This window comes from Canis aureus, chromosome 1, assembly GCF_053574225.1.
Source record: "Canis aureus isolate CA01 chromosome 1, VMU_Caureus_v.1.0, whole genome shotgun sequence".
NCBI lineage: Eukaryota > Metazoa > Chordata > Mammalia > Carnivora > Canidae > Canis > Canis aureus.
The window spans coordinates 29866723-29880046 of NC_135611.1; the positions used below are offsets into that span (position 1 = coordinate 29866723).

The window sequence follows — 13324 nt, forward strand, 5'->3', positions numbered from 1 at the left end:
TTACTAGGATTTTAAAAACATATCTAAGGTCAATTTTGATTGTTGAGAGGGACATGGGCAGTGAATCAGATATTAAGTGAATGTCCACTGTTTTCTGCATGATACATTGAAAGACACTGGAGATACATTGAAGAAGAAAACAGACAGGGTTCTTGTCTTCTTAGAGCTATAATCCAGTGGAAAAGAGAGATTCTAAGGAAAAAAAAATTATAGCAGTGGATAATGCTAAGGAGTGTGAAGTTCTTTGAAGAGGTAAATAGTAAGTATAGAGGTTAGGAACATGGACTCGAGCTGGACTGAGACAAAACTCTTCTTTCACCAGTATTACCTGACTTCAGTCCTCTGACTCTTCATTCCTCATTTGGAAAACAGGGGTGATGATAATACTTCCATCGTGGAGTTTTAAGGAGGATTAAGTGAGTTAATGTGTGCAAATGGCTGAGCACAGTACCTGGCACAGAGTTAGAGCTCTGTAAGTGTTGCCTTCTATTATTAACATGTGTGCTCAGAATTCTGTGGAAACATAGCTAAGGCTGGTCAGGGAAGCTTCCCTGAGGAGATACTGTTCAGGCTGCTACCTAGGAACAACTAAGAGTTGAGAGGTGAGACCTGGAAAACAAAGAAACGGGAGGGAGCTGGTGAGAACAGATCATATTTGAGGAACATCTGAATGACCATGGCATGTGTATGTGCTTGTAGGAATTTGCGGTACTCTTCTGAGGAACTTGCTCTGGGTAGGATCTGGAATGCATGGCTGTGTAACACCATGTGAGGCCAGTGATCCTGAAATCTGGCTAGCTGTCAGAATTGTTGGGGAAGCTTTAAAAAAACAACAGAATTCTGGCACTAAGTCCTACTGAATCAAGTACCTCTGGGAGGCACATTTTTTAATGACCCCAGCTGAATCTAATGATCAGCCTCATTTAGAAAGCACTGTTCTAGTCTTCGGCTTAGCTCTGTTCGAGATGCCAAACTGGTAGTTTATTTCTGTTGATATAATGGGAATTGCATGTTTGTTTTAATATTCATCTCCTTTTAAAAAACTGACAGAATGGTTTTGGTGCTGAATTCAGAGAGGGAGTGGTCTCTGTAGTTTGAGAATGCCCTAGTTGCTTTTGTCCTCAGTTTTGAGTTACACTATGGTCTTTATTAATTTTCCGACTTTGTCTTCTTGCTTACAGACAGAAGCTTTTTATGAAACATAATCTTTACATTAAGAAATCTCAACTGTACATTTCATGGTTGTAAAATATTTGTTTTTCCAAATATTATAAATGGCGGAAGTTGGGATGCCTGGGTGGCTCAGTGGTTGAGCCATCTGCCTTCATCCGGGGGCATGATCCCGGTGTTCGGGGATCGAGTCCCACATCAGGCTCCCTGTGAGGAAGCTGCTTCTCCCTCTGCCTATGTCTCTGACTCTCTCTCTGTGTCCCTCATGAATAAATAAATAAAATATCTAAGAAAATAATAAATGGCAGAAGCTTATATGATAGGCAGTCAAGAGGTACTTTTATGTCTAATCCTGTGGCACACATATGGTTAATTATGCCACTCAACTGCTCAGAGCAGTTTATATTTTAAAATAATACATGAGAATATAGCCCTGAAGTCCTTCTAAGTATTTAGTCACCTTCAAATTTAGATGGTGTTTGCAAATCTCAAAGTAAATTTTTATCATTGGTTCAGTTAAGACAGGCCAAAAAGGGGTAGTTTTTAGAGACTTGATCTAGATTTACTTTCCAAAGCAGAGTTATCTAAGGATATTGCATTTTGTCTAATTCAAGAAAGTTGATAATAGGACAGAGTTCATATTTTTAAATTATATGAGATAGAAGGGAAGAATTTTTGAGCTCATTACATAAAGAACATTAATATGAAGTAGACTTTTTTTTGAACAAAGAAAATGAAGTTACTGCTATTACAGACTCCATGTAATTGCATAAGTCATAGCCAAGCCTGAATGAATGGGTCCGGTAGTTAAAAAACAAAAAACAGAAAACAAAAAAACCACACTTCATTCTACTCTAAGAAAAAAGTCATATTACATTTGATAAGCATCTGGCATTTCAGTTCAATTCAGCTATTTGGACCCAATATGTATCCTTTTTGCTGCTCAGTTCTTCACATTGTAGATTCGGTGTTGACCCTCATTCTCCTTACTTACCTTCCTCCTACCTGCCACGGTTTGAAATTGGACATAGTAGCAGCCAACATTTCCTATTGCATACTGTGTGCTCAGATTCACTGGTTCTGCTGCCACTGCAAGTCTGCAACTGATAAGAGAAGCTGGTAATTCAGGTGGGTCCGTGACACTATCACAGGGCCCTGGTAGATGTCTGGCTGACAATGAAAGGCCAGTTGTCTGGAAAATGCAATAAAACAAAAACAAAAACAAAAACAAAAACAATGTGAATACAGATATCCCAGTGGCTAAGAGTTGAATGAGTCATGGTACCATTGGGTCAGAAGCTGTCTCTCCTACCTGGAAAACAAAGTGAGGAGGATGAACTGCCAAATGTGTGCAACAGAAGTGACTGTAAAGTAAATGGAATGCTTAGCTTCTTCAGAGCAGTTTTTCCTTTTTGTGTCGTTTAAGTTAACTGCAAGGGACAACCCAGGCCATGGCTTGTCTGTGTATGGGAATGTTGCTTAAATATGATGGTAAGGAACCAAAATACTGTCCCAGAGAAATATGTAGTAGCTACTCATCCAGGATTTGTTGTTTAATCTTTTTTTTTCTACATATATGTTATATGAATATGTTACATATATATATGAATTAAATTTTTAAATTTAAATTCAATTTAGTTAACATATATTGTATTATTAGTTTCAGAGGTAGAATTTAGTGATGCATCAATCTGTTATTAATGCCCATCGCCAGTTACCCCTTTCCTCTACACTCTCCCCTCCAGTGACTCAGTTTGTTTCTTAGAGTTTAGAGTCTCTTACCTCCATTTTCATCTTATTTTATTTTTCACTCCCTTCTCCTATGCTCATCTGTTTTGTTTCTTAAATTCCACATATAAGTGAAATCTCTGACTGACTTATTTCTCTTTGCATAATATCCTCTAGTTCCATCCATGTCATTGCAAATGGCAAAATTTCATTCTTTTTATGTATGTGTGTGTGTGGATATATATAATCCATTCATTTGTTGATGGACATCTGGGCTCTTTCCATAGTTTGGCTCTTGTGGACATTGCTGTTATGAACATTGAAGTGCAGGTGCCTCTTTGAATTGCTGTTTGTATCCTTTGGATAAATACCTAGTAGTTCAATTCCTTAATCTTTTAGTGAAATATAATACAAGGAACAGTGCATTATCTTAAGTGCAAAGAATTTTCACAGTGAGTAGATCCATGCACCAGTAACCCAGATCAAGAAAGAGCATTCTGAGAGGCTCCCCCACCCAACTCCAGGGTGACTACTGTCCTGAATTCTAGTAGCATAGAATAATTTTGCCTATTTTTATACTTCTGTGTCAGATTTCTTTTGTTTAACATTATGTTTTGTGAGACTTATCAATAATGCTGCTGGAATAACAGTTACTTCTCATGGTCTTGTCCATGTTCATTGTAATGTTTTGATACTCTAAACCATTCACATACACATAAAATGTAATTATTAGGATGAACACGGCATATTCAACTTAAACAGTGATTTAGTTGTGGTTGTAGCAGACTTTTTTTTAAGATTATTTATTTATTCATGACACACACACACACACACACACAGAGGGAGGCAGAGACATAGGCAGAGGGAGCAGGCTCCATGTAGGGAGCCCAATGCGGGACTTGATCTGGGTCCCCAGGATCACAACCTGAGCCAAAGGAAGATGCTCAACTGCTGAGCTAGCCAGGCAATCCGGTAGCAGACTTTATAGTTTGACTTGATGTTAAATATAAATTTTTGAAAGCTGACATACATCATTTAAGTATTTCCTATGTTTTAGTGGAAGCCTTGTGCTGTATCAAGTGTTTTTCTCTGGGGCTAGGCTTCTTACAGGCTAACGCTTTAGGGGAATTTCGTTTGCTCCCTCCAGGCTAGTAAGGGGTCTCCTTTACCTATAGGTAATGGACTTTCTTCATAGAATTTATTGAAAAGCAACCTGAGAAAGGGAAGGAGTACTTGAACAGCTGCAGGACACATTTTCTGTCTTTAATCTGGACTTTTCTCTGCTTATTGACTTCACTCTGCAAGCTGGCTTTCTCCAAACAGTGACACATATGGCAGCCATGTTTTCCTCAGTGTTACAACTTGTAAACCCTGAGAGGTAATGAAATTATTTTTTTCAGTTATGATTAAAAAAAAATCCCAGGTATCTACCTTTAACCTGCCAGCTGTGATCAGGACAGGGAAGAAGATACTAAGACTGGTCATGCTTGGACCTGTCCCTGGGTGCTCAGCTGTGTTGAACCATAGGTCCTTCTAGAGTCACATGGTGAGAAAAGGATGCTTTTCCTACACAAAGTGTACTGCTGGGAAAACCAAACACTAGACATCTACAGCCTGCTTTATACTCTGAAGGCTAGGGAAAGCCTAGAGATCATTTTATCAAAGCTATTTAGAATTTTGAAACAAATTTTACTGACTGGTGGCTAGACATTGACTATAATAGGGTCCCTGGAGTTATTTGAAGTTTTAGTCTATACTAATTCTGAACAGCTTCCATTTGGTACTTTGAAATTTCTCATTCCTTCCCATCCCTACCATATTTAGCTAGACCCAAAAATGTTAGTTACTCTCTCCTATAAGAGTGGTTTTCAACTTTTTCAAAGTAGGAAGCTGGGAAGAGGGTTGGGAGATGAAAAAAATGAGTGAAGGGGAGTGAGACATGCAGTCTTCCAGTTGGGGAGTGAATGAGTCACAGGAATAAAAGACAAAGCATAGGGAATAGAGTTAATAGTATTGTAGTAGCATTGTGTGGTGACAGATGGCAGCTATACCTATGCTGAGCACAACATAAAGTATTGAGATGTGAAATCACTATGTTGTACACCTGAAATTAATGTAACATGTATCAACTGTATTCAAATTTTTTTTTAAAAGTAGGAAGATTGTATTTTTTTTTAAAGATTTTATTTATTTATTCATGAGAGACACAGAGAGAGAGGCAGAGACACAGGCAGGAGAAGCAGGGTCCCTTCAGGGAGCCTGATGTGAACCTTGATTCCAGGCCTCTGGGATCACTCCTGAGCTGAAGGCAGACGCTCAACCACTGATACACCCAGGCGTCCCAGATTATGATATTTGTAAATAAAAAATTACAAATCCCACAAATAAAGCAATAGTAGGTATATATGAATCCATAAAAATGTAATGAAAGTATTACAAAAGCACAAACTAAAGGATTGCCAAGTTCATGATTGTGGTGACCTCTGGGCAAGGAAGATGGGGAATGGGATTGGAAATAAAGGTTTCAACTTTTCTTTCTTTCTTTTCTTTCTTTCTTTCTTTTCTTTCTTTCTTTCTTTCTTTCTTTCTTTCTTTCTTTCTTTCTTTCTTTCTTTCTTTCTATTTTATTTATTTATTTATTTATTCATTCATTCATTCATTCATTCATTCATTCATGAGAGACACAGAGAGAGGCAGACACACAGGCAGAGGGAGAAGCAGGCTCCCTGCAGGGAGCCTGATGTGGGACTCAATCCCCGGACCAGGGATCAGGCCCTTGAGCTGAAGGCAGACGCTCAACCGCTGAGCCACCCAAGGGTTCCTGTTACTTTCATTTCTAAGATAACTGTGGGGCAGATATGATAGTATGTCGTGTGTGGCATGAATGTATGTGAGGTTTTTTTTCCTCTCAATTTATTGAAAAAACATCTAAATAAAAAGAACTGCTCAAGATTCAGCCGACGTTGGCTGTATGGCAGGTCTCTTCCAACCTGAGGAGGCAGCATGCCGGCTGGGGAGCCTGCCTGCCTGGGCTTTTGTTGCAGATCCTGATACCACAGCCTACTATCTTGAGGATATTATTTCATCTCTACCAGCTTCAGTTTCCCCATTTGTAAAGTGCTACAAAAATTGCTTTTTGTGTTATCAAAATTTCTACCTCACTTACTATGGTTTTAAAAAGTTAATACAAACAAAATGTTTAGACTATCATCTGGCACATAGTAAGCACTCAATAATAAATATTTGCTTTTATTCATGGTATTATTAATAGGAGTAGAAATGACTTCTAATCATGGGTATGCTATTTTATTTTTAAACACATCTCATTTAAACTTGATAAGGTAAATATTTTATCACAGGTGAGGAAAATGAGAACCAGGGAAGTTAAGTAACTTGATTAAACATCAACAGGGACCAAATGATTGAGTTGGATTAGGACTAAAGCCTTGGAATTTCAGAGCCCCCATTTTTAACCTCTGCATTTCATTGCCACCAACAATTGAATTCTTATCTTTCTTAAACAACTTCCACAGAAATCAGAAAAAAAATTGTCTAAAATTTGCTAAATGTACCTAAATGACAGTATGATTTAGAATTGGGAACATAAGTAAGCAAAACAGACTTAAAAATTTTAGCATTATCATACACCATATATTAGAGTATCTGCTTTGTGCTAGAGACCATGGTAAGTGTTAGAAACTTTATTACTCTAAATTCTTGGACAACCCTGCATAGTAGGCATTCTGTTTCTCTTTTAGAAATGAGGGATCAGTCTCAGATATTATGTAACTTGTGCAGGATCCTGTAACTGCTAAGTGGAGTTCCAGACCTTGTCTGCCATTACACCATAGCCCACACATTTTTTTTATCAAGTTGCTTCAGCTTTCTCTCAGCATCAGTGACTATAATTTACTTGTTTTTTTTATATCTATATATATCTATATATATCTATATATATCTATATATATCTATATCTATATCTATATTTATATCTATATCTATCTATCTATATATATATATATATCTTCCTCCCCTTCTCCTCTCCCCCCCCATATCTGCTGAGCTTTAGTCATCTGGTCATATTGCTGTCTCCTTATAGTTTATAAAAATCAAAGGCAAACAGCCTGTAAAACATTTAAGCAAGGATAACTTTGTGAAACTAAGCAATGTAAACCATTTTTGTAATAATGTAAAATGTAATTCCTAAATTTTGCCAACTTATTTTTTCCAAGGAGAAAAATATGCCTTGGGCTGGCCTATTAAGATGTAGTAAACATAAACAGTAAGATTAAAAATTTTCTATTTTGTCTTCGTAGACTGCCCACATTTAACAGTAAAATTGCTAGCATTTTGTTTTGTTTTTTAAAGATTTTATTTATTCATGAGAGACACACACACATAGATTTTATTTATCTATTAATGAGAGAGGCAGAGACATAGGAAGAGGGAGGAGAAGCAGGCTCCATGCAGGGAGCCTGATGCAGGACTTGATCCTGGGACTCTGGGACCACGCCCTGAGTCAAAGGCAGATGCTCAATGTCTGAGCCACCCAGGCATCCCAGCATTTTGTTTCTTATAGACTGTGCTAGTGGGTTATTTGTATTGTGTATAGTGGCTGGAAACTGAGGATTTTCAGGGCCTTTTCCTGTCCTGGAGAGACATGTGCTATATGTGTGTATCAGCCACCTTGTCTGTACTTGTCTCAGTGTGAAATTCAGATTTTCCTGTTTTGAGTTGATCTAAAAACATTGTTATGACACATTACTTTTTGTGGTTGATCACTTTTAGTAGTTCTATGCATTATTATAGTTCAAAACCATATATGTGGGGGTGCCTGGGTGGCGTGATTGATTAAGCATCCGACTCTTGGTTTCAGCTCAGGTTGTGATCTCAGGGTTGTGAAATCAAGGCCCACTTTGGGCTCTGGGCTCACTGTGAAGTCTGCTTGAGATTCTCTCTCCTTCTTCCTCTACTGCTCCCACTTGTATGCTCTTTTTCTTTATCTAAAATAAATGAATAAATCTTCTTTAAAAAAAACGAATATATGTATGCATATGATATAGAGATGGAGGTATCCTAACAGTAAAATAGTGAATCATTATGAATACAATATCACTGAGCATCCAAGTGGTATGATGGGAAGTGACCAAGTCTTCATCTTTCACCAGGTGATCAGACTCTGAGAATTTGGGATGTGAAGTCAACAGGAGTCAGAATTGTGGTTCCAGCACATCAGGCAGAAATTTTGAGCTGTGACTGGTGTAAATACAATGAGGTATCCTGCCTGGATCTGTCCTGAGCTACTGAGCCCTTCCTATTGTTGAAATGTTCTAGATTTTGTTTTCTTTTCATTTATGTGGACTTTGGTAATGTTTATGGACCATTATGTTAAATTCAGTCCTTTTCATTTCTAATTGATGATTGTGAGTGACCTGTATTAGCAATAATTGGATTTAAGTGCACATAAAACAGGCAGAGTAAGAAATAGAAATTCTCAAAGTTCAACAGTGCAGCCTTAGTTGCTTATTTGGGAAGCTGCTTTACAATTTATGTGATTTTTTTCCCCCTTATTCCTCTTAACCCCACCAATTTGTATCCTCTTCTTTCATTTCCCATTCATTTTGCTGGTTAGTCTCCTGAACACTTTGTAACTTGCTTTTCAGTTTGACAGTCTACCAGTTTTTAAAATTTTATTTCATCTTCCAACAAACTCCATGCTCCTGTAAGTTAAGTGTCACTTTGTACCTTTTTGCAAAGCTTCTGTTAGCCACAGGAGCATATGAATTCAGAATAGAAATGGATTAAACATGTGTTGATATAGTGTTTATATACCTGCAGTGGTCTGTTGGCTGGGACAGACACATATGCCTTTTTTCTTGTCAGTTTTAATTACCTAATGGAAGTTAAGAGAGCATTATATTGGCAGAAGTCTTTGAAAAGAAATAAAATAGATTAAAAGAAAATAGAGTACATTTTCAGTTATGATACTTGATCTAAATAACAGTTTCAGAACTTATGACTGCAGTTCAAATCTCTGTCATCATAAATGAGTTTTCCATATAGAAAATGAATTGTGGACTATGTGTTATACTTTTGGGAATTCTAAAAAAGATGCTGATATGTGGTTGAGAGTTGTTAAAATTGTTTTTGTTTTAAATTATTGGAATTTTTCCTCAAATGAGTTAACCATGAAATGCAGCACATCCAGACAATCAATTACTGCTCTGGTTGACATGGAATGGGGCTGACTGTGTACCTAGCGCCTGGCCTCTTCAGCCGGGAACTGCGGATTTACCGAGGGCTCTAGATAGATTTGTAAAGCCTGAGTAGATAGGAGACTCACCACTACTGCAGAGCTTCTCAGATATGATTAGATATTGTATAAAGACATGGCCCATGAGAGTGGGGAACAATGATTGGATTAGATTTAGAAAAACATGAAAATCAAATCTGTACCCTTTGCTTTCCCCCAATATTCCTCGTTAACAGGTCTATTGCCTTTTAAGGCCTGGTAAAGCCTCAGAATACCCTGAAGAGAAGGGTGAGCTTATTCGTCAGACATCATTTTTAAACCCCTATGTACTTACTGATACTACTAAAGGTAGATTGGAGAATCCACAATGCCATTTGAGACTAGGTTGTTCTGATATGTTCAATGCTCACTTTTCCCTGGTTCGTTTTGCAGAATCTGCTGGTGACGGGGGCAGTTGATTGTAGTTTGAGAGGCTGGGACCTGAGGAATGTACGGCAACCCGTGTTTGAACTTCTTGGTCATACCTATGCTATTAGGAGAGTGAAAGTAAGTGTTTATTTTTTCTTTTTATATATATAGTGTAAATATAATCAGTGAAGTACATAGAAAACACAGTTAGGGGTTGGGATTATTGATTCTTTTTATGCATATCTCCATTAGCCAATTAATGGTGATGAACAATGAAAGCTAAAATTAGGTAAGATATTTGAATAATTATTGAATGAATTGGGACAATGTATTCGATTGGTACCAGCGATTAAATAGAAATGTTTTTTCATTCTGTCATTTCCATGCTACTATTCCTTTTCATATTTTTATCTATGGTAATTCACTTTTGGTATTCTTCATAATTTTGCATTCAGTGGGAAGGTCTTTTTGTTGAAACTTACAGAAAGGTTTCTTCTTCTCTAACACAATAATAAATATGAATGTTCACAAAAATTTGGGGTATAGAAAATTTTCCACTCTGCCAACAGCAGAAGACGAGATAAAGATAACTTTTTTCTACTGCCCCCGAGAAATGTGCCTGGTTATAAGGGGACTTATGTTAGCTTCCTGGCTTTTAGTGGTAGGTTTTGCTAAGTCACTGTGGAAAACATCTTATTAAATGACATCTCCCAATCTCATTCTTTGTTTTATTACACTAAGGGTAAAGAAGTACTTTATTGATCTTTTAAACCAGATAATTGGGTTATTCCCATTTCAAAAACTCTAAATTTCAATTAAATTAATACTTTAAATTTTACTGGTTGCAATTGAAAGTATAAGACCCAGTGCCATGTTGTTATTTTTAATGGCACACAGGTTTTAGTAGTTGAAAAATATTTTCAATATTTATTTCATAGTGCTTTTGAGAATGAAATTGGGTGATTTACTGAAAGTGTTTTATAAACTATAAAGCATATTCAAATGTAGTTATATTTATGTTATATAGCTATTATTAAAGTACTGGGAAGAAAAAAAACTGAAGAAATATAATTATAAAGGACAGCTTATTAAAGTATGTTAATTACTTATCTAAAATATATTAGTCTTTAAATTTTTAGTTTTTGTCCTTAATGTCCTTTTCATTAGTTGTGATATGCAAATAGCATAAAAATTCTTTTAAAGATGTTTTTATTTAACATGTAGATAATGATTTGATATACGTGCTTATAGAGTCAAAGATGTATTCATAAAATTGGTAAATTATATAATTATGTATTTGTATGATGACATACTTAAGTCCCTTATATTTGTTTGAGTCATTTTTAGATAGCAATTAGGAAATTGTATTTAAATTTTCCAGAATAGCAACTCTTTGGGAATATTTTATCCTAAATAAGTGCTAAAAAGCTTGAGGAATGACTTTTCTTTGGAGAATTGTAAAAGTGAATGTTTTTCCTGCAGTTGATACTACTAAAAGGCAAGAAGATTCTTGCCTTGAATTAAAGCATATAAGGTTTGGGGAAATGTAATTTTAAGTGACGGTCTTGATTAAACTTTATTGTGGCGCTCCTGGGAATGACCTCATGAAGTAGCATGGTATAATTATAGCTAACTTAAAAAAGTTTTGTTTTGTTTTTATAGTTTTCACCATTTCATGCTTCCGTTCTGGCCTCTTGCTCCTATGATTTTACTGTAAGGTACAGTAGTTTTTGATAAGTTTCATTGTGAAATACCAAGTGGCATTTGTATCTTTTCAATTTTTATGAAAGATAATATATTTATTGTACTAATATGGAAATAATCTGAGCTGGGCACATTTGAATATTTGCCACTAGTATTAATATTATATTTGTTCTGTTTTTATGATCTGACCACATACACAAATTCTTTGCTATTTAAAGACAGCCTGGCTGTTCTGTTTAAAAGCCTTTTTTTCCTGATAATTATTCCTGTAGTAACATCTTTCTACACAACAGGCTGCATAAATAATATCTTAAATTTAGATTTTAAAAATTGCAAAATTCCATTTCTTCAGGTCTGATTATATGAATCTTAAGGCTGATGTTGTTATAGTTGAAAAAAATCAGCAAGGGTATATGTATGTTTGTGAATATATGTAGATGAATGTATATATCTGTGTGAGCACATCCACATCTATGTATGAATATGTGTGTGTGTGTGTGTGTCTAGCCATATGTCCCAGTTCCAGTACCACACAATGCAAGATTTATTCTGTTTTTTCTTCTTTTCCAGATATGTAACTCCTAATTCCCATTATCCACAATACATTGACTTTTTGCAAACCCTAGAAAGCTCAGAGTTGTTTCAGAATTGCAAAACTGTGCCTCTGTGAAACAGAATTGTATTTAGTTCACATTTTAGAACTTTTTTCCCCTAGTCCAAACACTGTGTTTAAAGGTTATTTAGGTTAATTCTGCTCCCCTCCATCAATGTGGCTATGTCATTCATTGGAAATACAGTTTGATTCATTTGTTTCTGTTTGTACTCAATTTTAGGATTTCATGCCATCCTAGTTGATTTTGTCTATTTTTCTGAGCAGACAAAATAGTAACATGGTTGCAAAGTCAAGATATATGTAAAGGTATACTCAGAAAGGTCTGTTTCCTCTATTCTTTCCAACCCATTCTGTAGGGTCCTATACCCTGTAATAATCAATTTTGCTCTTAATGTTATTAAGAAAGTCACAAGGAAGAGAAAATACATTTACAGTACTGTATATATATTGAAAAAAATTGCCTGTAAGCAGACCCACACAGTTCAAATTTGTGTTGTTCAGGGACTATATAATAGTTTATATTATATAGTTTTTATAAAACTGTATGTATAGTTTTTATATATATATAGTTAATTTTATATATATATATTTGTCATGCTAAGTAAGTGTGTATCAATTCTTGAGTCTTTTTTAAAGTCAAGAATTGATCTTAAGTTTTATCCAAGGCTTTTTCAGCATCTGTGAAGATGATCATGATTTTTCTCCTTAGAGCTATTAAGGAATTACATTAATGAGTTGAACCAGCCTTGCCTTCCTGGGCTAAATCCCTCTTGATCTTTGCGTATTATTTTCTTATGTGGTGTTGCATTTGGTCTGCTAATATTTTATGTAGAGCTTTTGCATTAGTATTCAAAGGTGGTATTGGCCTACAGTTTTCTTTCTTTTGTTTGTTCTTTTATTTTATTTATTTTTTTGTTTATGCATTGGTGTTTTACTTGTTTCATAAAAAGGAAGTTTTCCTAGTTTTCAAAGCCCTGGAACAATTTGTACAACAGAGATTATTTGGTCTTTGAAGCCTTGGATGAATTCCCCTGGGAAACCATCCAGGCATGGTTTTTTTTTTTTTTTTTTTTTGTGGAGTACTTCTTGATAATTTTCTTTTTTTTTTTTAAATAACTTTATTTCTTTTTTTTAAACTTTATTTCTTATATGAAAATTGGTCTATTTAAACTTTTCATTTCTAATAGGATCAGTTTTGGAAATTATCCTTAGCTTATAGATTTTCAAATTTATTTGTTAGAAATGTCTGTAAAATAGTGTCATGACTTTTTAATTTCTCTTGTTTCAATGGTTATTTCACTCTTATTTCTGATTTTGTATGTTTGTGATTTCTTTAAGTTATTTAATGGTATATGTATGTTTTATTTTTCTTCAGCAAACAAGATTTTGGTTTATTAATTAGAACTCTGTTTTTCTATTCATCATCTCATTAATTTCTACTTTTATCA

General features: G+C 35.4%; 1 protein-coding gene across 3 annotated transcripts in view; it reads left to right on the top strand.

Annotated features, from left to right (window-relative positions):
- Positions 1-13324, top strand: part of PEX7 (peroxisomal biogenesis factor 7) — an 86171-nt gene that overhangs the window by 22431 nt on the left and 50416 nt on the right. For all 3 annotated transcript variants that reach the window (XM_077894322.1, XM_077894321.1, XM_077894325.1), the window contains exons 6-8: positions 8067-8173; positions 9584-9697; positions 11222-11277. In XM_077894322.1, coding sequence (XP_077750448.1) covers positions 8067-8173; positions 9584-9697; positions 11222-11277 — 277 coding nt within the window. The remainder of the gene's footprint in view (positions 1-8066; positions 8174-9583; positions 9698-11221; positions 11278-13324) is intronic.